A 24,235-nucleotide genomic window follows, 5' to 3' on the forward strand; every position below is an offset into this window, starting at 1 on the left:
CTTTATCCAAAAAAAAAAGCAAGAATGGTAACTGGCCATAGGGCTATCCCCTAAGCCCCAACACTGTGGTATTGCCAACCCCCCACAATACAGTCTCCTCTCATCCTACATTATACATCAGCCATAAGTAACCGTGTGGCTCCTCTTACAATATAATATAATGGGTCTGCCGGTCAGAAGTCTGGGAGAGCTGGGTGACCACCCCCAGAGAAGCTGTAATAGCGAGATAGGTAGCATATACTGTATTGGTGGTCACGGGCAGGACTATACACACAGGGACAGGGATGTAGGAACCGATGTGCAGCCCGCCCGCTTCCCCCTCCAGTAACCCGTGCTATGCCGGCCGCACAGCTCACACTACGCTCTGTATCTCCGGGCTCCATTGCAACGTGGCGCGCTGGCCCCGCCCAGTCATTGAGTCCGTTCTGACCAATCAGAAGCTACGACACGGCGGCGGCGGGGAGATGTGTCCGGGCTCCCCATTGGCTGACAGCAGGTTCTCGTCCCTGCTCGGATCAAGTAAGTACAAATCTTGAAATGCTGAGAGTAGGTGTCAGGGTGCCCGGCTGGGTGAGCTGCGGGGCTGGGAGTGGGGGCGAGGGCACCGGGCTGTACTATGGCAGGGGACTGCTAAGTGTCCTGCAATGCAGCCTGCTGAGTGATGGACCCCTGTGCATGTACTCCATAGTGTGAGAGTGTGCTGCATGGGGCTGTGAGGGCTGATGGTGGCAGGGGTCATGTGAGGACTGCATGGTGGTCTGCTCCTCTCTGCTAGTCTCCTGTACCCATAGGTGGTCTGCACATGAGGGTGCCTGGTATCCTGTGCCAGTGGTGGTCTGCACCTGAGGGTGCCTGGTGTCCTGTGCTAGTGGTGGTCTGCACCTGGGGGTGCCTGGTATCCTGTGCTAGTGGTGGTCTGCTTCTGAGGGTGCCTGGTATCCTGTGCTAGTGGTGGTCTGTACATTAGGGTGCCTGGTATCCTGTGCCAGTGGTGGTCTGCTTCTGAGGGTGCCTGGTATCCTGTGCTAGTGGTGGTCTGCACATGAGTGTGCCTGGTATCCTGTGCCAGTGGTGGTCTGCTTCTGAGGGTGCCTGGTATCCTGTGCCAGTGGTGGTCTGTACATGAGGGTGCCTGGTATCCTGTGCCAGTGGTGGTCTGCACCTGAGGGTGCCTGGTGTCCTGTGCCAGTGGTGGTCTGCTTCTGAGGGTGCCTGGTATCCTGTGCTAGTGGTGGTCTGTACATTAGGGTGCCTGGTATCCTGTGCCAGTGGTGGTCTGCTTCTGAGGGTGCCTGGTATCCTGTGCCAGTGGTGGTCTGCACATGAGGGTGCCTGGTGTCCTGTTTCCAGTGGTGGTCTGCACATGAGGGTGCCTGGTGTCCTGTGCCAGTGGTGGTCTGCTTCTGAGTGTGCCTGGTATCCTGTGCTAGTGGTGGTCTGCACATGAGGGTGCCTGGTATCCTGTGCTAGTGGTGGTCTGTACATGAGGGTGCCTGGTGTCCTGTGCCAGTGGTGGTCTGTACATGAGGGTGCCTGGTATCCTGTGCCAGTGGTGGTCTGCTCCTCTCTACTAGTCTCCTGTACCCATAGGTGGTCTGCACCTGAGGGTGCCTGGTATCCTGTGCCACTGGTGGTCTGCACCTGGGGGTGCCTGGTATCCTGTGCCACTGGTGGTCTGCACCTGGGGGTGCCTGGTATCCTGTGCCACTGGTGGTCTGCACCTGGTATCCTGTGCCACTGGTGGTCTGCACCTGGGGGTGCCTGGTATCCTGTGCCACTGGTGGTCTGCACCTGGGGGTGCCTGGTATCCTGTGCCACTGGTGGTCTGCACCTGAGGGTTCCTGGTATCCTGTGCCACTGGTGGTCTGTACATGAGGGTGCCTGGTATCCTGTGCCACTGGTGGTCTGTACATGAGGGTGCCTGGTATCCTGTGCCACTGGTGGTCTGTACATGAGGGTGCCTGGTATCCTGTGCCACTGGTGGTCTGTACATGAGGGTGCCTGGTATCCTGTGCCAGTGGTGGTCTGCACATGAGGGTGCCTGGTATCCTGTGCCAGTGGTGGTCTGCACATGAGGGTGCCTGGTGTCCTGTGCCAGTGGTGGTCTGCACATGAGGGTGCCTGGTGTCCTGTGCCAGTGGTGGTCTGCACATGAGGGTGCCTGGTATCCCGTGCTAGTGGTGGTCTGCACATGAGGGTGCCTAGTATCCTGTGCCAGTGGTGGTCTGCACATGAGGGTGCCTGGTATCCTGTGCCAGTGGTGGTCTGCACATGAGGGTGCCTGGTAACCTGTGCCAGTGGTGGTCTGCACCTGAGGGTGCCTGGTGTCCTGTGCCAGTGGTGGTCTGCTTCTGAGGGTGCCTGGTGTCCCGTGCTAGTGGTGGTCTGCACATGAGGGTGCCTGGTAACCTGTGCCAGTGGTGGTCTGCACATGAGGGTGCCTGGTAACCTGTGCCAGTGGTGGTCTGCACCTGAGGGTGCCTGGTGTCCTGTGCCAGTGGTGGTCTGCTTCTGAGGGTGCCTGGTATCCCCTGCTAGTGGTGGTCTGCACATGAGGGTGCCTGGTATCCTGTGCTAGTGGTGGTCTGCACATGAGGGTGCCTGGTGTCCTGTGCCAGTGGTGGTCTGCACCTGAGGGTGCCTGGTGTCCTGTGCCAGTGGTGGTCTGTTTCTGAGGGTGCCTGGTATCCCGTGCTAGTGGTGGTCTGCACATGAGGGTGCCTGGTATCCTGTGCGAGTGGTGGTCTGCACCTGAGGGTGCCTTGTATCCTGTGCTAGTGGTGGTCTGATGTGTCACTAGTGGTCTCTGTGCTGTTATTCTGCAGCTGGATTTGGCCCATGCAGCTGTGACAGATTTTTGAAGCTAAAGCCAGGGATGGATTTGAAAAGAGAAGAAATCTCAGTGTTTCCTCTATGACCTATTCTGTTTATAGTCTATTCCTGGCCTTGGCTTCAAACATCTGTCAGATCTCTGTGCCTGCTAGTTTACCTTTAGTTATACCATGTTGTTTGCATGTACCCAGTCATCTGCCTTGTTTTGTCCAGCAGTCTACACCTTAGTGTGCCACTGATCTGTTCGTATAGATGTTGAGTCAGGTAATGTAGATGTGGCATCCCAGGCTGCACTTAACCTTAAGGTCGCATTCATTCACGTGATGGTGACCTGTGCTGCAACTGCAGGTCTGTACTAGGACTAGTTTAACACAAGAGTATTCTACTAATTGTGCCTGTAATACCACTGAGTTGTCTGGCCCAACCCCGGGGTTTACTGACCTAGGCCCACAACTCCTTAAAGGGCAACTCCAGCTAAAAAATTCTTTCAGATCAACTGGTGTCAGAAAGTGCCAGAGATTTGTAATTTACTTGTATTAAAAAATGTCAAGTTGTCAAGTACTTATCAGCTGCTGTATGTCATAGACATAGATATGCAGGACATACAGCAGCTGATAAGTACTGGGAGATTTGAGATTTTTCTCTGGCACTTTCTGACACCAATTGATTTGAAAGAATTTTTTTTCCACTGAAGTTGCCCTTTTATGGATCCATGATGCTCTAAGCTCCAGTCAGTGAACTTACAGCTGGACTGGGACACCCAGTGGTAATATTGACCCAAAATGTGCCTATAATATGTGTGTGTAGAGCTGACCTGAAGGTAAGGCGTGGACTCCTGCCACATATGAATGCTCTCTCAGTTAAAGAATGTATGTGTGTCTGAGAGTGAGACGATACCTGGCTGAAGATATAGTTTTCTGTGGACTATTATCCCAGCCTGTCTGAAAGACCAACGATTTTTTTTCGACATGCTGAAAAACAATTTTGAACGACAATATAACGATTTTGCCTTTGTTGTTCGCTCGTTTACACCTCTTCCACGAAGCGATTATCGTTAACGAGCGGTCGTTGGAGCGAGTTTATGAACGATAATCGTTCTGTGGAATAGGGCTTTTATTCTTGTAGTGCAACGAGTATGTAAGGAGAAAGTAGGCAATTCCAGACAGATGACCTGTGTGATGGTGTGGGGTGGGAGGGAGTATGCAGACATTTCAAGAAAATGAAGGAGACCATTGCCTGTCTTGAGAATGTATAGGATCTTTAGGGGTGTCATATAGTTCTCTGTATGTAAGACTGGGAAAATGACAAACCGGACCACTAGATTTTACAGATCCACCAAGAATAACTTGGATTCTGTCTTCAGTCCTCCATCTACTACTCTGTAACTGGTCACATATGTAGGTTATAACAAGGACTTGTACATGTTCTTTCAGTTCTTGTGCTGCTATAAGGAGGAAGGAGATGGAGCCTCATAGACTTTTTTACCTCTTACTACTATGTGTCGGAGAAATCCTCGCCAAACCCACATTCCGCAAGGAAAGGATCCGCCTGGACCCAGAACTCAATGCACAGGTCCACGAAGAGAACCAGAGCTTCCAGATGGATCATGAGGCTTTCTTGGGGAAGGATGAAGCGAAGACTTTTGACCAACTCACTCCAGAAGAAAGCAAAGACAGACTGGGGTGAGACTTACATTATATGTGCTAAGTGGGAATCGCTACGGCTGCTGTCACGGTTTCATTTTGCTGCTTGGTCCTAAGTCCTGAGTTGAATAATTGCCTTGTTATATGTTACCTGCAGACATGTGACATTCAGATGACTGGAAAAGCTGGGTGACAACTCCTCCAGGAACTGTAAAGACAGCCATGTTAACCAAATTAGTTGAAGGGGTTTGTCCACCATAGACACTCAATGCAGTTTACTGGTTTACTGGCTGCTGTGTAGTAAATCTGCAGATAGAATGATATAAAATAAGTAATTTTCTGTTATATTATTTAAAGCATTAATTTAGTTGGAACAATGCCTATCTAATACTTGCAATGTAACTGCTTGTAGTTTTGCATGTCTGCATAATAGTAATGTGTCTAGTACAATGAAGAGAGCTTGGCATGAGGAGCAGGCCCTCCTTCCACCCTGTGAAGTTCCTCTTCAGTGAGGAATCAGATGACAGAGGAGTGTCTCTTACCATGCTGATAACGTGGCACAGGCACTTGTGAAACTGTGAGGCTTGGCTGTGCATTAGTAAACTCTTCTCAATGGGAGGATTGAAGAGGGGGCTTGGTGCGATGGTATCTGGGGCATCACATCATTGCCAGCCATTCATTGTCCTCCAAGCTGAAAATTCCCGGTTATAGGCAATCATTTGATACATGCGGAAGCAAATGTTCTTTCCTTTCTCGTTCTGAGTAATCTTTTGCACTTGGGTTATCCAGAAAAACTGCTGACAAAAAGGGAATAAGAGCTTTCAGTGCTAAAAGCCATGTAGCTTAAAAGTAATATATATAGCAATCACTGAACTCAGGGAGAACAGTGAAAAATTCCAATGGAGTACTCATTTACGAGTCTCCATTGATTGTCCCATACAAAATTTGAATATGCAAAAAAGGGGTCCGTGGAGCCTCAGTTACGAGTCTCAAAACACGGGAATAGCCAGATATCCCTCTCTCCAGAGAAGGAAGCCCATTGCCAAGGGGTTCCTCCTAGTGGGGAGAGCACCAAACCACCCTGATACGTAGTTCCTCAGGTCCTCACTCTGTTACGAGCTTTGGGACCTAAATAGGGAAACACCAGGGTGGCCCCTGCAAGTCATTGTCTAACTCTGTGGCGAGTATAACGACATAAGACAAGGGTTACCAAGGCTAGGCATCCATCCACAGACTGCAGTTTTGGACCTGAGGGACTACGTATCAGGGTGGTTTGGTGCTCTCCCCACTAGGAGGCACCCCTTGGCAATGGGCTTCCTTCTCTGGAGAGAGGGATATCTGGCTATTCCCGTGTTTTGAGACTCGTAACTGAGGCTCCACGGACCCCTTTTTTGCATATATATATATATATATATATATATATATATATATATTGCTTTCCTTGCTGCTTTTAGTAGGTTTTAGTTTATGTATTTCCTACATCTAATTATTACTGAATTATTGAATTCTTAAAGGGGTACTGCAGCATCAGGTAAGAAAATGAACATACTGTAGAAGCATATAGCATTGCTAACCTGTCTGCCCTAGTTCTAAAACCACATAATATCCATTTAGTTCTGTACTTCTTTGTTGAGCAGTTGTACTTCAATTCCCAGAATGCATTGCTTTCTATCACAGTTCTCCCACCCTGCCTACTTCTCTCCTAAAGCACACCCTAAACTTTTGCAGAACATCTCATTTCACTGCACAATATTGCACAGACAGCAAGGGTACAGCACCTGTTGCATTAAAGAGCTTGTTGGGCAAAACTAACTTGTCCCCTAACCTGTGGGAGTAAGAGATTGTCAGAGGTCCAACCTCCTTACCCCCTGTCAATCTCCGTATTGGTCACCACCTCCTTTGTTATGAATACAGTTGCCTATACGGCACATGATCCACGGCTGCATTCAATCTCTATGGAGCTGCCAGAGTGAGCTGAGTACAGCACTCTGCTCTTTCTGGTGGCTCCATAGGAATGAATAGAGCTGGCGGTCACACGCCATACCTACGGCTGTATTCATAACAAAGGATCCACTGGCCAATACGGCATTCTTTTACTTGTCCCTTATCATGTGCATAGCAGACAAGTTAGTTTTGCCTGAACAACCTCTTTAACTCCCTGTCTGCTGTTTCTGTAACATCATTCATCATAATGCACCATTCTGTAACCATACTTAGAGGGGAACTATCAGCAGGTTAGACTAATCTAACCTACTAATACAGTAGCCCCTTATAGCGCCGGGGATGTTCGAGGAGGAAGGTAATATATCTTATCGGCATCTTCGGCATCGATCCCGCGCTGTTAATCGGGGTAAACTTCACTCCGGAGCACTGCCGCGTCATTTAGCCTGTCCCTTCTAATAATAATCAATGAAGGGGGTGGGCCGGACGGAGCAGAGTTTACCCTGACTAACAGCGGGGGACCGACACAGAGGAGGAAGGTAAGACACATACCTCCCTCCTCGCCGCTATAGGGGGCTATCAGTAGGTTAGATTCGTCTAGTTGCTAAGTTGCTGATAGTTCCCCTTTAATTCTCCCTAATAAATGTCCTAATAAAGATATATGTATCTGTGTATATGACAGGGGTATGGTGATACAGGCTGTAGGGACTGGTCAGAGGTGACATCACTAAGGGGGGGGGGGTGAAGCTAAAGCTCTGAGACAAGATCCATTCAAGCCTCTTGTGACTTCAGTGACATTGTGTAGGTCCCCCTTGAGTTGCCCAAATAACTGACCTATCAATGAGACTTCTGAAGGTGTCCTGTGGTATCCGACACACAGACGTTAGCAGCAGATGCTGTAAGTTTAGACGTGCATCCTCTGTGGATCGGACTTGTTCTTCCAGCACATTCCACAGAAACCTCTTGTGTGTAGATCTTGGGAATGTGAAGGCCAAGTCAACACCTTAATCTTTGTCTTGTTTCTTAAACCATTCCTAAAAATAAATGCTACAGTGTGGCCTGGGGCGTTATTTTGCTCAAAAGACACCAATGCCGTTTGGAATACTGCTGCTTTAAAGGGGTGGACTAATGTGTCTCTATTTAGATGTGTGTAATAGGAGGATTAGGCAGTTGGGTTACGACTGGCCCAGGCCTTTTGGTTCTCAGGGGAGTCTGACATTGGCCCTCCCCCCCCCCATTGAGTAAGCATGCATGCTCTTTTCAGGTGAATGTGCATGTCTGTTGGGAGAAATATCTGTCAGCGCAACAATAAGTGTGTACAGCGAGCTTTAGATTTGTTGTAACAATTTTTTTATTTTATTTTTTTGTGGAAAATTTTTATGAAATTCAGTGGGAGTATTTTAGGCACATAATAAATATGCATATCCAATTTACAAATATTATTTTTCTTCCCAGCAAAATAGTTGACCGGATAGACAGCGACAACAATGGGTTAATCAGCACTGAGGAGTTGACCGCGTGGATTAAACGGGTGCAGAAAAGATACGTCTATGAAAACGTGGCCCGAGTTTGGAAGGACTATGATGTCAATAAGGACAACCATATATCATGGGAAGAGTACAAGCAAGCCACATATGGATACTACTTGGGTGAGAATTTGTAGCCACCCTCTGAGGGGCAAAGTGTGAGAAACAAGACTGAGAATACTGAGAATAAGATGGAAACTTTTTTTTTAAAAAAAGCTACCCAAATGTTATATAAGAGCATAAAAACATTTCCTCACCTGTATAATCATTCGGCAGTAAGCTCCAGTGGGTGCCCTGGTTAGGTATCGGTGAAAGAGGACCTGTCACCCCCCGTGCTGGGGTGACAGGCTCCCGACCCCCCACTGGAGCACCCTATACTCACCTGATCCCGCCGGGTCCCGCTTCTGGAGGTGGTCGGGTGACTGAGATATGAGCGTCCGAAGCCCCGCGCGTGCGCTCCTCAGATGGGTCGAACGCTCATAGGGAATGACAGGCGAGTCCGACGCTCTGTCATTCTCTATAAGCGTTGGACTATCACTCTGGATGACCTGACAGCATTACTTTTGTGGGGGTCTAATATCCTTGTCGGGGAAGGGGGGTTTAAGTTTTATAATTCAGGTATCCTTTGTCTGTCTAGTGTTAAAGGAGAAGTCTGGCCTTTTTGAAAGGTTGGCAGGGGCAGGGGGGAATTTCATAACAAGTACAGACTTACCTCTCCCCATGCCTGCGGTGAGCGGCGGCCTCGGAACCCTGCAGGACTCCGGGTTCTCCTCTGAGGTCACGACCCGGCTGATTGACAGCCTGCTCAGCCAGTCAGTGACTGGGGCGGTCCCGCTCCAGTCACTGATTGGCTGAGCGGGCAGTTTCCCCCCAGGTTGTGACATCCAGCAGGGGTGCCGAGGCTGGTCCCGCCGCTCACTGCGGGCATGGGGAGAGGTAAGTTAGTATTTATAATCAATTTCCCCCCTGCCAGCTTTTCAAAATGGCCGGACTTCACTTTTAAGGGTGGCTTCACACGTACAGGATTCACAGCAGATTTGATGCTGTGTTCATTTATTTAGTTACACTGATATCTGAAATCTGCGCCATCAAATCTGCTGCAGATCCTGTACATGCGAACAGTTGTCCTGGCAGTGAAAGGGTAAATATTTTGCTTGTCTGGGAGAATTTCTGATAACCGAATAAAATTTACTGTCAATATATCTGTGCAGCAAACCCTGAAGAGTTTCAAGATGCAGCCGAGCAGTTCAGCTTCAAGAAGATGCTTCCTCGTGATGAAAGGAGGTTTAAACAAGCCGATATCAATGGGGATCTTGAAGCGAATCGAGAAGAATTTACTGCTTTTCTTCATCCCGAAGAATTTGAGCATATGAAGGACATAGTTATATTGGTAAGAGCACGATTCTGGATTATAATACAGTTTTAGGCATTGACACTTGCGCATGCTGACCTGCTGATAGTTCCCAGTAGCCCCTTACTTCCTCTTCTTGGCACGTCTCTTTTGATACTTATAAGTTGGATTGAAAAATCATGTAACTTTATCTGTTGTGCTACAGCCGTGGCATAGTGTGGTAGCGCTCTCACACCTTTCCCAACTATAATGTCTGTTCTAAAGCCAACAAGCGCTAAAATAGCCATCAGGGGAGGCTTAGAACCTATAACAGTATGTAACTGCCAGGACCCTTGATCCAATATGGAGGCTTTTAATATGGTGTCCATGTTCCAGACATAGCCTAAAAGAAACCCGCACCAGTTACTTGCTGTGGGGTATTGAGCTTTGAAATGTTCCTGCTTTGTAATTTTTCCTTTTTTTTTCTCAGCCAAAAGGGTGCCCTTAGACTTTATTTAATAATTTTGTTTTTGACACACTGGACTTGGTTGCCACTAACATTACCATCTCTAGACAATCTGCCATGCATTTAATATCATTTTTTATGGTGCTTAACTATAAAACACACACTTTTGCAGGAGACCCTAGAAGACATTGACAAGAATGGAGATGGATTTGTTGATGAAGATGAGTATATTGGTAAGCAGAAAGTCAAGCTCCAGTGTTAAGCTATACTTTGCATTGTTTTTTTTTATAGCAGTTTCAGATAAAGTTTCAAAAACTTTAAAAGATTCCACTTTTATTTTTCCATCAGATAGGTCCTCTCAGATGTCTCTACGTTGTACTAACGGATGGCTGCCCACGTACGTTTCTTAAGGAATGCCTTGAGAAAGCGATTGGAAGGGAGAAACGTATGTGGGCAAGGAGAGAGGTCCTTTCAGATGTCTCTACCTTGTACTGTCTGATGGCTGATTTCTTTCATATGTGATTACCTGTCCTGTTCCCCTGCCGCTGCTGGATCCCGGGCTGTCCGCTCTGCATTGCTTCATGTGTTTTCATAACCTACAATAATGTTGAGCTCCTGTAGGAAACAGTCGGTCAGTATAGTGTCTATGCTGAGCAGCCATTTCCATTGGGAGCGCAACACCATCATACGGTTCAGGGAAGAAACGGAGTGCTGCACCTCACACCTATGGCTGATACTAGTGCCCCTAGGCTAAATAAAAAACACATCAGAATTTTGTGTATGAATTGATCAAGCCACACTGCCCCATGTACCGCGTGCAGGTATCTGATACACATGGGTCCCTACACTAAGTCCACACTGTGCCGGTCAGTGGCCACCACCCCCGCAGGCGTGCACAGTCAGGGAACAGGGGCCATAGGACGGCCCTGCAACCCCCATGTCACAGGACCAGACCCGAAAACACCACACCAGAACCCGGCCAGCACCGCCGGCGGAGAAGGTTGCCCCCCAAACAGTACAAGTCTGGATGAGGTATTGCACTCACCATAGCTGCTGCAAATAGAATGGGAAAAGACAGGAGGGATTAAAACCATGAGCACTCAGGTGTCTCCTGCTAATTGCGGTCCATCATATGTTATGAAAACACAGGAAGTGTTGCACAGCGGGCGGATGGGGATGCAGCAGTGGCAGGGGAACAGGACAAGTAAGTATGCATTACTGAAATGTCCCCCGCAACCCCTGCAGCCTGACCAAGTAATAATTTTTCCTGGACCACCTCTTTAAGTTAAACAAACACTGTTGTCGGTAGGCCTCTTAACCCCTTAAGGACAGAGCCTGAAATGGCCTTAGTGACAGAGACAAATTTTATGAATATGACCAGTGTCACTTTATTCATTAATAACTTCGGGATGCTTTTACCTATCCGGCTGATTCTGAGATTGTTTTCTCGTGACATATTGTACTTTACATTTCTGGTAAATTGGAGTCGATACTCATAACGAATCTTTATGAAAAAACCCCAAATAATGTGAAAAAATGCATTTTTCCAACTTTGAAACTTTTTTGCGTATACAGAAAGTGGTTATACCACATAAATTATATATTAAGTAGCATTAGCAACATGTCTACTTTATGTTGGCGGCATTTATTAAACGATCTTTCATTTTTTTTAGACAATAGGAAGCTTAAAACATTAGCAGCAAATTTCCAAATTTTCAGTAAAATTTCAAAATCAGATATTTTTAGGGACCTGTTCAGGTTTAAAGTGTATTTGAGGGGCCTGTATGTTAGAAAGCCCCACAAAGCACCCCATTTCAGAAACTGCACCCCCCACACTCTGCAAAAGCATATCCAGAAAGTGTTTTAACCCTTTAGGGGAGTCACAGAAATAAAAGCTAAGGCTGGGTTCACACACTGTATACTTCAGGCAGTATTTGGTCCTCAAGTCAGGTCCTCATAGCAACCAAAACCAGGAGTGGATTGAAAACACAGAAAGGCTCTGTTCACACAATGTTGAAATTGAGTGGATGGCCGTCATATAACGGTAAATAACTGCCATTATTTCAATATAACAGCCGTTGTTTTAAAATAACAGCAAAAATTTGCCATTAAATGACGGCCATCCACTCAATTACAACATTATGTGAACATAGCCTTTCTGTGTTTTCAATCCACTCCTGGTTTTGGTTGCTATACAGCCTCACAAATACAGCCTCAAATATACATAGTGTGAACCCAGCCTAAGTGTGTAAGAAATTTGAAAATTTTAATTTTCTGTGCAGAGATTTTATTGTAATCCAATATTTTTCATAATTATAAACCTATTACCAGAGAAATGCACCCCAATAATTATTGCCCCGTTTCTGCAGTTTATAGAAATACCCCATATGTGGCCCTATTGCGCTATTTGACGCAACCACAAGCCTCAGATACAAAGGAGCGCCTAGTGAATTTCAACGCCTCCGTTATATTTGGTCATTTCTGACTGTACCACTTCAGGTTGGCAGAGGCTCTGGGGTGCCAAAACCTAAAAAACACCCCTAAAGGGACACCATTTAGAAAACTACACCCCTCAAGGAATGTAACAAGGGGTGCGGTGAGCATTTGGACCCCACAGGTGCTTCACAGATTTTCCGAACAATGTGGCGTGAAAAAAGAAAAATTTATTTTTTACACTAAAACATTGTTCTAGCCTTCAATTTTTCATTTTCTTAAAGGGATAAGAGGAAAAAATAGACACAAAATGTGTAGCGCAGTTTCTCCCGAGTACGGAAATACCCCACATGTGGCGATAAAGTGCCAAGGGGGCGCAGGACGAGCCTCCAAAGGGAAGGAGCGCCAATTGGCTTTTGGAAGCTGAATTTCACTGGAAAGGATTTCAAGGGCCATGTCGCATTTACAGAGCCCTCGTGCTGCCAAGACACTGGAAACCCCCCACAATGACCCCATTCTGGAAACTACACCCCTCAAGGAATCTAACAAGGGGCACAGTGAGCATATGGACCCCACTGGTGACGGGCACAAATGTGGAACAATGTGACGTAAAAGTAAAAAATTTCATTTTTTCACTTTCATGGCACAAATGTGCCTGTCATCAAGGGGTCCATATCCTCACTGCACCCCTTGTTAGATTCCTTGAGGGGTGCAGTTTCCAGAATGGGGTCACTTGTGGGGGGTTTCCAGTGTTTTGGCAGCACGAGGGCTCTGTAAATGCGACATGGCGTTCATCATCCATTCTAGCCAAATCCAACCTCCAAAATCCAAATGGCGCTCCTTCCCTTCGGAGGCTTGCCCTGCGCCCACATGGCGCTTTATGTCCACATGTGGGGTATTTACGAACTCGGGGGAAATTGCTCTACACATATTGTGTTTTTTTTTTTTCTCTTTTAACCCCTTGTGAAAATGATAAATTCAAGGCTAAACCAACATTATAGTGTAAAAAATGTAATATTTCATTTTCACGCCACATTGTTCCACATTTGTGCCCGTCACCAGTGGGGTCCATATGCTCACTACACCCCTTGTTACATTCCTTGAGGGGTGTAGTTTCCATAATAGGGTCACTTGTGGGGGGTTTCAACTGTCTTGGCAACACAGAGGCCTTTTGAATGCAACATGGCCCCTCGAAATCCATTCCATCCAAATCCAGCCTTCAAAAACGAAATGGCGCTCCTTCCCTTAGGAGGCTTACCCTGCACCCGCATGGCGCTTTATGTCCACATGTGGGGTATTTCCGTACTCAGGGGAAATTGCTCTACACATTTATTGTTTTTTTTTTATCTTTTAGCCCCTTGTGAAAATGAAAAAATCATGACAAGATTAATGATTTAGAGTAAAAATTTTACAAAAATTACACTAAATGTTGGTCTAGCCTTGATTTTTTTTCCATTTCCACAAGGGGTTAAAAAAAGAAAATGAACACAAAACGTGTAGGGTAGTTTCCCCTGAGTACGAAAATACCCCACATGTGGGCATAATGTGCCATATGGGCACAGGGCAAGCCACCAAAGGGACAGAGCGCCATTTAGAGGCTGGAATGGAGGATGGAGGCCATGTCGCAATTACAAAGCTCCTGTGCTGCCAGGACAGTAGAAACCCCCGACAAGTGACCCCATTCTGGAAACTACACCCCATAAGGAATCTAACAAGGGGTGCAGTGAGGATATGGACCCCACTGGTGACAGTCACTTACGTAGAACATGTGCCGAGAAAATAAAAAATACCAATTTTTTTCATTTTCACGTCCCAAATGTGGCCGTCACCAGGGGGCCATATCCCCGCTGCCCCCCTTGTTAGATTCCTTATGGGGTGTAGTTTCCAGAATCAGGTCACTTGTGGGGGGTTTCTACTGTCCTGGCCGCACAGAGGCTTTGTAATTGCATCATGGCATCCTCTAATGGGAATGGCGGCCATACCTACTTAGCTGGGAAAAAGGGACAATTCTAATTTATTTTGGGGGTGTTAGGGCAATTATTAGTTTATAAGGTTGGAAATGACAGGTGTCCATCAAATTCAATCTGTGTTGATCCAGAGGAAGGCAAAAAACCCTTGTGAGGCAGACGACAGTAGCCTCATCACAGGGGAAAAATTCCTTCCCGACTCCATAATGGCGATCAGAATAATCCCCGGATCAACGTGACCCCTGAAATAGGAATAAGGGACAGAATTTAGATAATGTAGAACCCCAGTGACGTGTGGTGCACCTTGGAGCGATCCAGTATGCAGAGGCCGGGGGAATCAGGACAGGTGTCACACTGGAAAATGGTGTCCTTCCTGATCCCCCTGTTACCCCACACTCTGCACTTCTTCTGGGGTCTCCCTTTCTCCAGTGTGGGGGACGTCACCTGGAAAATGTTGTCCTCTTGCGATACGGGGTCCCTCATATCCAGAAGCACTGGGTCCGCTCCATGGCTGCTAAATATTAGGGCTCTACTACTGCTTCTGATATTTTCGGATCGTGCCGCAAGCTACAGTAGCTCGGGCAGCGAGGGACCGGAAGAGGGGGTGCTGGTATAAAAGTTATCCCCGTACAGGTGGTAACCTTTATCCAGCAGTGGGAAGATCAGTTCCCGGATGATCTTTCCACTTGTTCCGAGGATGGGGGGGGGGGAGGGGGCATCTGGGGGCTGGATTCGGGTGTCCCTTCCTACATACACTCTTAAGGGTACGTGCACACTGCGGAATCGCGACAGATAACCCTTCGTGCATTCCGCAGTTGGCACCCGCCGGCTGACTGATGCAGGCGCACGTCTCCGTCCGTGTCATAGACTCCATTCTATGCACGGGCGGATTCCGCTCTCCGTCCAACGTATTCATTCTTTGGATGGACGACGGAATCCACCCATGCATAGAATGGAGTCTATGACACGGGTAGAGACATGCGCCCGCATCAGTCCGCCGGCGGGTGCCAGCTGCGGAATGCACGAAGGGTTATCCTTCGCCATTCCGCAGTGTGCACGTACCCTCCCATCTGTAAGAGTACCCTGAGGTACGCTCACAGAGTTTGGAGAATTTCACACCATACCGTGATCTCTTATTGGGACGGTACTGGCGGAAAAGACATGTCTGGTGGGCAGCGTACGCTACGCTACCCCCAGACACATCACAGGATGATGAGGATGAATGGAGGAAAGAAGGATCCCCCCCCATTCATCCTCACTGGCTGTTTCGGTGTCGGAGGCAAAAATAACGTATCCCTCTGACGCCGAAAACACCCTGGGGGCCATCTTTATATGGGGATTGGTATATGGGGTATGTAGTGGTGTAGTGTCAAACTTTATTCAATGTAGTGTGGTGTAATGTAGTGTTTTTTACGTGTTTTTTTTACAGTAAGTATAAAAAAAAAACCTACGCCAACAAAGGGGTTGCTGATAAATGCCGCACTTATGCGCGGCACTTATCAGCAGACCGTGGCAGTAGAATATAGAAAAAAAACACCCTACGCCAAAAAGGAGGAGTTGCTGATTAGCAGTGCACTTTCGTGCGATGCTGATCAACACTCAGCGGCGATAGGGTGCGGAAAATAGAAAAAAAATTTTTTTTCTACATTCTGAACATCCCTGTAGCTGCTGATAAGTGTATTACACATATCAGCCGCTAGAGGGCAGCAGAGCGCAAAATCCGGAAAATGACGAGGCTGGAGCCGAAAATAGCCGAAACAAGACGACGGGGACCGCCGGAAAGATCCGAAGACGCGCCGGAAAGACGGAGGACGCCGCGAACCCGGAAGACGCCGATCAGGACCCTGGGACAGGTGAGTAATGTACAAATACCTGCTCTGGACCCCTCAGCTACCTAGCTGAGGGGTCCAGGGCAGGTATTTTTTATTTTGTGGGACTCCGATCGTCGTGCCACTGGCCCGATCGCCGTGAACGGCCGGCCGGCCGTTCACAGCGATCAGGCCGGTGGCATGGTGACCACCATTACTTTTTACAGTAATGGCGGTCGGTGCCATCCTCGGACAGCACCGACCGCCATTTTTTTCCGGGTCATCGGGTCACCAATGACCCGGAAAGGTTCCGATCGCCGCTATTGGCTGATCTGAATTGATCAGCCTATAGCGGCGATCGTAAGCACGGGGGGTGTTAACCACCCCCCGTGCCGAGAAGCTAAGATGGCCTGCTATGATTTATAGCAGGCCATCTTCCCCGATCGCTGTGTGCGAACACGCAGCGATCGGGGAAACATCGGGCGTAAATTTATGCCCTGATGCGCCAAGTACCAGGGCGCGAGGGCGTAAGTTTACGCCCGATGTCGTTAAGGGGTTAATACAATTCAGTTTTGAGCCATGATTTATGCGAATTCCTTGTGTGATTTATAGCCAGGCTGCAGAAGGCCACACTACCTCTAAGATTGTCCAACTTACCAAAAGTGTCTCTCGTAGTGCAGGGGGGCCAAATGTTGGAAGTTAGTACAAAATTAGGTTTGCTTAAAATTCTTTGTATTTGTGTGCCCTTATTCTTGTGTATGAGAATTACTAAATGCTCCCCCTCCCCTTGCATTTTTAGAGGAACAGCACCATTCTTGTCCACTGGCAGTATCTATTATTGCCGCACAAGTATTCAAGAGTATGAGACTGAGCTGCAATACCATACTCAACCCATAAGAGTGATACTGTAAAAAAAAAAAAAAAAGATAGATGGAGATATAGATATAGATATATATATAATTATATTATATATTAAATTTATTTATTTTATTATTTTTTTCTGATTCTGGACAAACCTTTAAAAAGGATCTATTATGATGGATCTTGGGTTTCAGTATAATAAATGTTGTGTATATATAAAATATAAGACCTTCCCAGTGTTTGTACATGATTCCCAGTTCATTCAAAGTATAAGCTGAGGTCTGGTCATCCAGGGATTCACAGCTGCTATATTTGTAGACCTGCCCAGCGACAAACTTCATTCTGAAAAAAAAAATAAAAAATTGTGACAGTATGAAAAGTTTGGAACTGCTCCCCGGATCTGACTGCTCCCGCTGAGAAGTCAAACCTGGCTTTTCTTATATATATTTAAATCTATATACATCTGATGTGAAATAATGCAGGTGTGCTTAAATTAGACCTATAATTGTGTCCCTTTGTATATGATGAAATGAAGCAGAAATCCATCTGACTATAAGAGCAGGCACACGGTCTCCCAAGATGTTTAATGGGCTTTTGGCAATTAAAATGTTTCTTTGGTCAAAGTTCTCTCTCGGCTGGTGCTTACCTACTGCCCTGCTGTTATCCCAGCGAGCGTAAAGTAGTACAAATTGTGTATATTGTTTTGTGTACAATGTCACAGTGCTATAGAAGTCAGCACCCCACTTGGTAATGACAGGATGTGTTCCCAGAGTGGTTTCAGTAATGGAGAGAGGTAAAGTAATTTAATTTAGGTGTTGATCAAGAATGTTGTTTTCTCAGCGGTAGAGAGACAAAAAAATGACATTCTGTTATTTGAGGTTTACACATTTTTTTTTCACTGGCCAAATCAAAATTGACATAATGAGACCTTTGGCTCCTGTGTGATTTTCATTTCCAGACGTACATACTTCAGAACGCCAGTGGACTTGATTTAATGTTTTATTTTTCTGTTTTTATTTTTATTTTATTCATTTTTTTTTGGTGCAAATTCTAGATGGTTGTGATGCATGTAAATTATATATTATTGTGTTTTCTATTCAAATATACAAACTGCTTATAAATAATTTAAAGAAAGATGGATTATTTGAAGCCTTAGACTCCACCCATAAAGAAATCCACACCTTACTCAAATGGGCTGTATAGCTGCTCTCTTACAAACAGTGCCACTCTTATACATGGGCTGCTTGTGGTATTACAGTTTAGTCTCATTCTTGGGAACAAGGCTGTTGCAGTACTGCGTATAACCTAATGGAAAAGTGTGTTTTGGTATTGCCTTAAAATATAATTCATGGGAAATAAATAAATATGTACCAGTTGTAGTATTTATGTGTAAGGTTAACCCTAAGCAAAAGTGGCAGAAGCTCGAGCTGAGTACGCGTTTTTGTTAGTCATTTGATCGTTTTCTGCATACACACAGAAAGATTATTACTAGAGATGAGCGAACCTCGAGCATGCTCAAGTCGATCCGAACCCGAACTTTCGGCATTTGATTAGCGGTGGCTGCTGACCTTGGATAAAGCCCTAAGGCTATGTGGAAAACATGGATATAGTCATTGGCTGTATCCATGTTTTCCAGACACCCTTAGAGCTTTATCCAACTTCAGCAGCCACCGCTAATCAAATGCCGAACGTTCGGGTTCGGATCGACTCGAACCTGAACCCTGTTCGCTCATCTCTAATTATTACTTAAATTTGAAGAATATATAGATTTTTCGCATGATAATCGTTTTATGTAATAGGGCCTTAATGGTCCCCACACACTTTATAGTGATGTCACTGCCCACCCCTTTTGTTCTTGGAGAGATAAGCTGCCACCAGAGCTGCTTATTCTCCCCATAGATAACGCAGGAATGGATGGCCAGGGTCTGACCCTTTGCAGTTTTTATGTAAAGACCACAAACTGTGAGTGACCATTCCTAAAAATCCTGAATTCCACTGCCTACCACTTCTGACATGGACTTGCCACATTCCAGGACTTAGCACTATGCTAAAAATACTGTACTAATTGTTTTACTATTTCTTTTTTTCTGTGCTTCTATGAAGTCAGGTTTTTGTTCACCTTTTTATTACATTAGTGCTCTACTGTTGTCCTGAATTTGTCAGAGGTTAGTACCTACATTACTACATTAAAGTCTGTGGAAAAATATCAGTCTGTGCCCACATTGTAAAAAAAAAAAAAAAAAGCCAAAACATTTTTGTAGAATGTGTGCATAGGCTGACCTTTTTTCCAAATCTTTAAAGGGAAGGTTAAATGCACCTTAGCTGCTGTTATGTCCCAAATATCATGCAGTGTTATGAGGAAGTTAAGTTGTAGTTTGTAGTTTATTCCCTATGCAAATGAGGTGTCTTAGCGCTTTGGGGGCGGGGCTACCTCCTTCAGTGCCCTCATCCAGCCCGTCTCTCCTAATGAATATTAGGGTGACTTTCGCAGTGACATCAATTTTATACCCCTGATGCCCCTCCCACATGCCACATGTTGGACCTAGGTTATAAAAAAAAAAAGCTAAAAAAAAACACAGAAAGGCAGGGGAGTGTGGGAACATAATAAAGTTTACTTACCTATCCTCATGCACTTTAGCACCACTCCCGGGGCCAGCTGACGGCCGCCTGCAGCCTTCCCAGCTGCAACGCCACATACCCGATTGAGCAATTGCTCGCTCAGTCGATCAGTGAGTTGGGCTGAACACCTTCCCAGTCACTGACAAGCTGAGCAGTCAGTTGCATATCTGGGCTGTCATGTTGAAGCTGGAAGAGCTGGGTATGGGATGTACCCGGATTCCTGACGAAAATGACAGCGAGACCCGGGAGCGTTGCTACAGAGGCATGAGGACTCATAAGTTGTTTTTTTAATAAATGACACCTGCTGCCTTCTTGATTTGGATAGGCTTATTGCTTGTCCTTCTTGTTGTTGCACACTCAGTATTGAGGAGTGTATGTTTTTGGGCAATCTTACAGCTTTGTAGGGGGGTTAAAGGGGAACTCCAGATAAGAAAAACTTGTTTTCTATTAAAAGTACATTAAAAGTTATATAGATGTTACTATATAATGTATTACCATATCTGTACGGTTCTGCCACACTGGTAGCTGATAGAAATCCAGGAAGTGAAAAAAAATATGGCCTCTGTGCCAATTCACATTGTCTCCTGCTCCCACTTAGGATACAAATATTCCATGCCTCTGCCTCACATTGTGTGTGTTTGCTCAGCACAGGCTGATGATGCAGAGAGGGGGCAGGGCGTGATTCACCATCTCAGACTGGCCAGGTGTTTTTAGCTTCACTGATTGTGCTAAAGTCTTCAGAGAAATTGGGGCTGTGTTCACACATGTTGGAGTGTCATTGCAGTACTGCAGTATCTGCACAAAAAGGATGCAGTAACACAAATGGATAATGCTAAACAGCAGAGAGCACTGCCAATCCCACCTGCACAAAAAACAAGGCATAAATAGTATATCCCATGTAAGATAGTATATCCCATGTAAGATAATACCGGATAAAGTCCTTTTTGTGGGAATCAACTTCAAAGATAAAAGGTGTTTGATCATAATATGTGAGTGGAGATTAAAAGAAAAAAAAATAAAACTTTAATTTAAAAAGTTATTTGATTTATTCCAATATCAGCATTACAGGTAGAGAATACAGCGTGCTGTGCGGTTGGGTCCACAATAAAATTATAAAGTACTGCAAATAATTCAGTAACACAGTGAAACTGCAATGTGTGAACACAGCCTAGATGTTCGGCCACAGCTTTGGGCGGGGAATAGTCATGGTGGGGGACTGTGATGGAACAGCTGAGGGAAAGCATTGCATTCTGGAACCTGTAGTATTGAGTACATCTGCTCAACCAGGAAATACAGAAACACAAAACAGAACAAACCCCCCAAACAAATGGATTTTTGGTAGTTAAGATAGTTAAGTATTGTTATATGCTTCTGCAGAAGTTTAATTTTTTTTTTTACCTCTACCCGGAGTTCCCCTTTAATATAAAACCACTTTGCCACCTATGTAATGAAACGGTGCTACCTATGTAATTTAACATTGAGAATAAGCTGTAATCTGTGTGACTGATCCTGGCAACAGGTGTTACATTTTCTTGCAGAACGACTGCAGGTGAAATGACATGTTACACAGTTCACATTGAAATCAGTGGGTGTTCAGGGTAATGCATGGACTTGGACAGAACAAGGGACAGCCTCACTGAGATCCCAACTCTCCTGTTTACTCTGAATTGTTTATTAGAAATCCTGAAAATCAGATTTGATCAGCCAGAGAACCACTTTAAATAAATCCAGTAATAATCTATTTGATTTCCTTTTTGGCCCCATTTAATCCCCCTCACCACGAATATGGCCATGACTAATTTTGAGTTCTTCTCTTGGCTGTAAAGAGGCATAAATATAACCAGCGTCACACATGACACTCAGCATGCTGCATGAGACCTGAGATGGCCTCTCCAAATGCTTTGGTTTACACTGTACAGAAACAGAACTCTATTAGTTTTGTAACGTAGAAAGTTGAAGAGTTTTTTGTGTTTTTTTTTTTTTTTAGTTGTAGAAGTGATTTTTTTTTTTTTTTTTGTTTTGTTCCATTCTTATCTATTGGTTGTGTTTTGGTATTACAGCCTTATTCACGTGAAGGTGGTTGAGTTACACTACCAGATGCCATCCATGGAAAATGGTGGTGAGGACTGTCCAGCTTTGAATGGCAGTGATCACCATGGCACTGAATTGCACCTGATCACTAGGGAAGCAGTCATAGCAGTCTGACTCTGGGGCCGCCCTGATTACAGACTATAAGACTCCGGGCGCTTTTTAGCAATTTCTTACAGGCTGAAAAATGTTATAACCTTGGTCGCTGCTATTTGTGCCAATAATTGAGTGCTCTTTCTATTTTCAGCGGACATGTTTTCACATGAAGAGGGTACTCCTGAACCGGACTGGGTGGCCACTGAAAGGGAACAGTTTTCAGATTTCCGTGACCTTAACAAGGATGGAAAAATGGACAAAGATGAGATCAGACACTGGATTCTTCCTCAAGATTATGACCACGCACAGGCTGAAGCCAGACATCTAATATATGAGTCTGATGTCAACAAGGTATCTTCAGCTGCATTTATTATATGGAATGCAGTCATTTCAGATTAAAATGGGTTAGGTGGCAAGGTTCAAATCTGCATTGGACACCCTATCCTCAGCAGTGGTGCAGATTCTGTTCCGCATTGGCAAATCGAGGCAGCTGTTCCACTGCACGATTGAGCCGAGCAGATGCCATTGGGGTTTAATGAGGTCCTTCATGTCTACCCTTTTACAGGATTCTAGTGGTGCCAAAAATAAAATACTGTATGCAACCTTTTTTTTTTGTCCCACATGCAGGAGACAGATTGCACAGAAAAAGACCTATTTCCTTCAGCAGGGAGCTTGTTCTATTGAATGATCATAGGGGGTCTCAGCATCCAGAGCCCTACTGATCAAAACTGTTGACATGTCTGGCACGTCAGTTACACTCTAAAGTTGAAGTCTGGCAAAATGTTTTTATTAAAGTATTGTATTGTCCCCCAAAAGTTATACAAATCACCAATATACACTTATTATGGGAAATGCTTATTAAGTGCTTTTTCCCTGCACTTACTACTGCATCAAGGCTTCACTTCTTGGATAAAATGGTGAAGTCACGACTCCCAGAGCTGTGTGGGCTGTGACTGCTGGAGAGGATGATGGCAGGGGGATGCTTAGTGTCCCTCCAGTGCCCTGTGTCCCACAGCCCGCACAGCTCTGGAGGTCAGGTCGTGACATCACCATTTTATCCAGGAAGTGAAGCTTTGCTGCAGTAGTAAGTGCAGGGAAAAAAGCACTTTATAAACATTTCCCATAATAAGTGTATATTGGTGATTTGTATAACTTTTGGGGGGCAATACAATTCACTAGTCAGAAGATATTGCTGCCAACAGGATCTGACTAATAAAGGGGTTCTCCAGGATTAGAAAAGCAATACTGTGGGAATTGCCTAAGGTAGCAGATTGTTGTAATCTTTGGCTGTTCTATAGATAATAAATGGATCGGCATGGGTGGTTTGCCGTTTCAATCATAATGGACCCTCCGCAATCTTGACATTTCTGCTCTATCTTGTGAGTAAGGGATAAGTTATTTCAGCTTTAAGGCTATGTTCACACAACGTGATCCAGGTCTCAGCCCGGACCATCCCAGCCGGTACTTAAGTACCGGCCAGGTGATCTTTCCGGCCGGGGAGCTCTGATGCGGGCGCATCAGCGCGTGCCCGCATCAGAGCTTCCTATAGCACACAGTGAAGCAAGCGGCCATAGCAGCTGGCTTCACTGTGTGAACTGACAGGTCTTTCTGCGGCCGGAATTCACTGAATTCCGGTCGCAGAAAACTGACATGTCAGTTTTTTTCCGCCGCCGAATGGGATCCCAGCCGGAGCGCATACGATGTATGTATGAGCGCATACGATGTATGTCCGTAGTTCTGCAGTGAGGACTACGGACGTAGTTTTACGTAGTGTGAACATAGCCTAAGGCTGTAATTTTGCTTTGCAATTGCCAAGTTTTTATTTTTCTACATTTTAATTTCTTGTTCCTCCTTTTGCAGGATAAAATGTTGACCAAAGATGAGGTCTTACAGAATTGGAATATGTTTGTGGGGAGCCAGGCCACCAACTATGGAGAAGACCTCACCAGGAACCACGATGAGTTGTGATGAAATGAAAAGAACTGTGATATATATAAAAAAAAATTTCTTTTTTTTTTTTTTCTCCTCTCACTTGATTTACTATATCTTAGTATTTGCACCATCACAGACAATATTCATTACCTCAAAATGGGTAGAATTACCCATCATTTTAGTGTTTGAAAGAGATCTATGAACAGATTTTTTATGTGATTACAAAAACAAGCTGTAGTGTTGGGAGTTTTTTTTTTTTGTTTGTTTGTTTGTTTTTCTCCCCAGTATAATGTGTTAAAGCAATAGTGGCAGTAAAAGTGTTTTGTGAATATTGAGTTTAATAATTTTAAATGCCTTCAGCCATGTACATAAATCTCTTTATAAAAGTATTGTCTGTCAGATTTACAGATTTGTTTTTCTGTTGCAGAATATTGCAGCTGGAGATTTCTACATATTAATATCACATTAACACCAGTATTTTATTAAAGTTTTGTAAGAAATGTTCTGTTTCATTTTTTCTTAAGACAATGCAAATATATAGGAAAGTTGGCCATCACATAGCTAGTCTCCTCCTCCCTCTTGGACTCTTCTCACTTACTGCTCAACCTCCTATTGCTTCTAGTGCTAAAACTGAACATGTCTGACCAGATTAACTATAGGATTTATTCTACAAGCTATAAACATCACAGTTTG

At 45.3% G+C, this 24,235-nt stretch overlaps 1 protein-coding gene across 3 annotated transcripts; it reads left to right on the plus strand.

The window, feature by feature from the left end:
• Positions 1-441: 441 nt before the first annotated feature.
• On the plus strand, positions 442-24,024 carry RCN1 (reticulocalbin 1). 3 transcript variants are annotated; one of them, XM_069968393.1, is made up of 7 exons: positions 442-519; positions 4,266-4,514; positions 7,872-8,065; positions 9,154-9,332; positions 9,911-9,971; positions 21,762-21,961; positions 23,471-24,024. In XM_069968393.1, the coding sequence occupies exons 2-7, from the start codon at positions 4,294-4,296 to the stop codon at positions 23,576-23,578; spliced, it is 963 nt and encodes a 320-aa protein (XP_069824494.1). In that variant the 5' UTR covers positions 442-519; positions 4,266-4,293; the 3' UTR covers positions 23,579-24,024. The 3 variants fall into 3 exon arrangements, with proteins under 3 accessions (XP_069824494.1, XP_069824495.1, XP_069824496.1); XM_069968394.1 differs by lacking the exon at positions 442-519 and adding an exon at positions 531-570; XM_069968395.1 differs by lacking the exon at positions 442-519 and adding an exon at positions 532-546.
• Positions 24,025-24,235: the final 211 nt, after the last annotated feature.

The sequence above is a fragment of the Dendropsophus ebraccatus genome, chromosome 4 (genome assembly GCF_027789765.1).
Source record: "Dendropsophus ebraccatus isolate aDenEbr1 chromosome 4, aDenEbr1.pat, whole genome shotgun sequence".
In the NCBI taxonomy this organism is placed as follows: domain Eukaryota; kingdom Metazoa; phylum Chordata; class Amphibia; order Anura; family Hylidae; genus Dendropsophus; species Dendropsophus ebraccatus.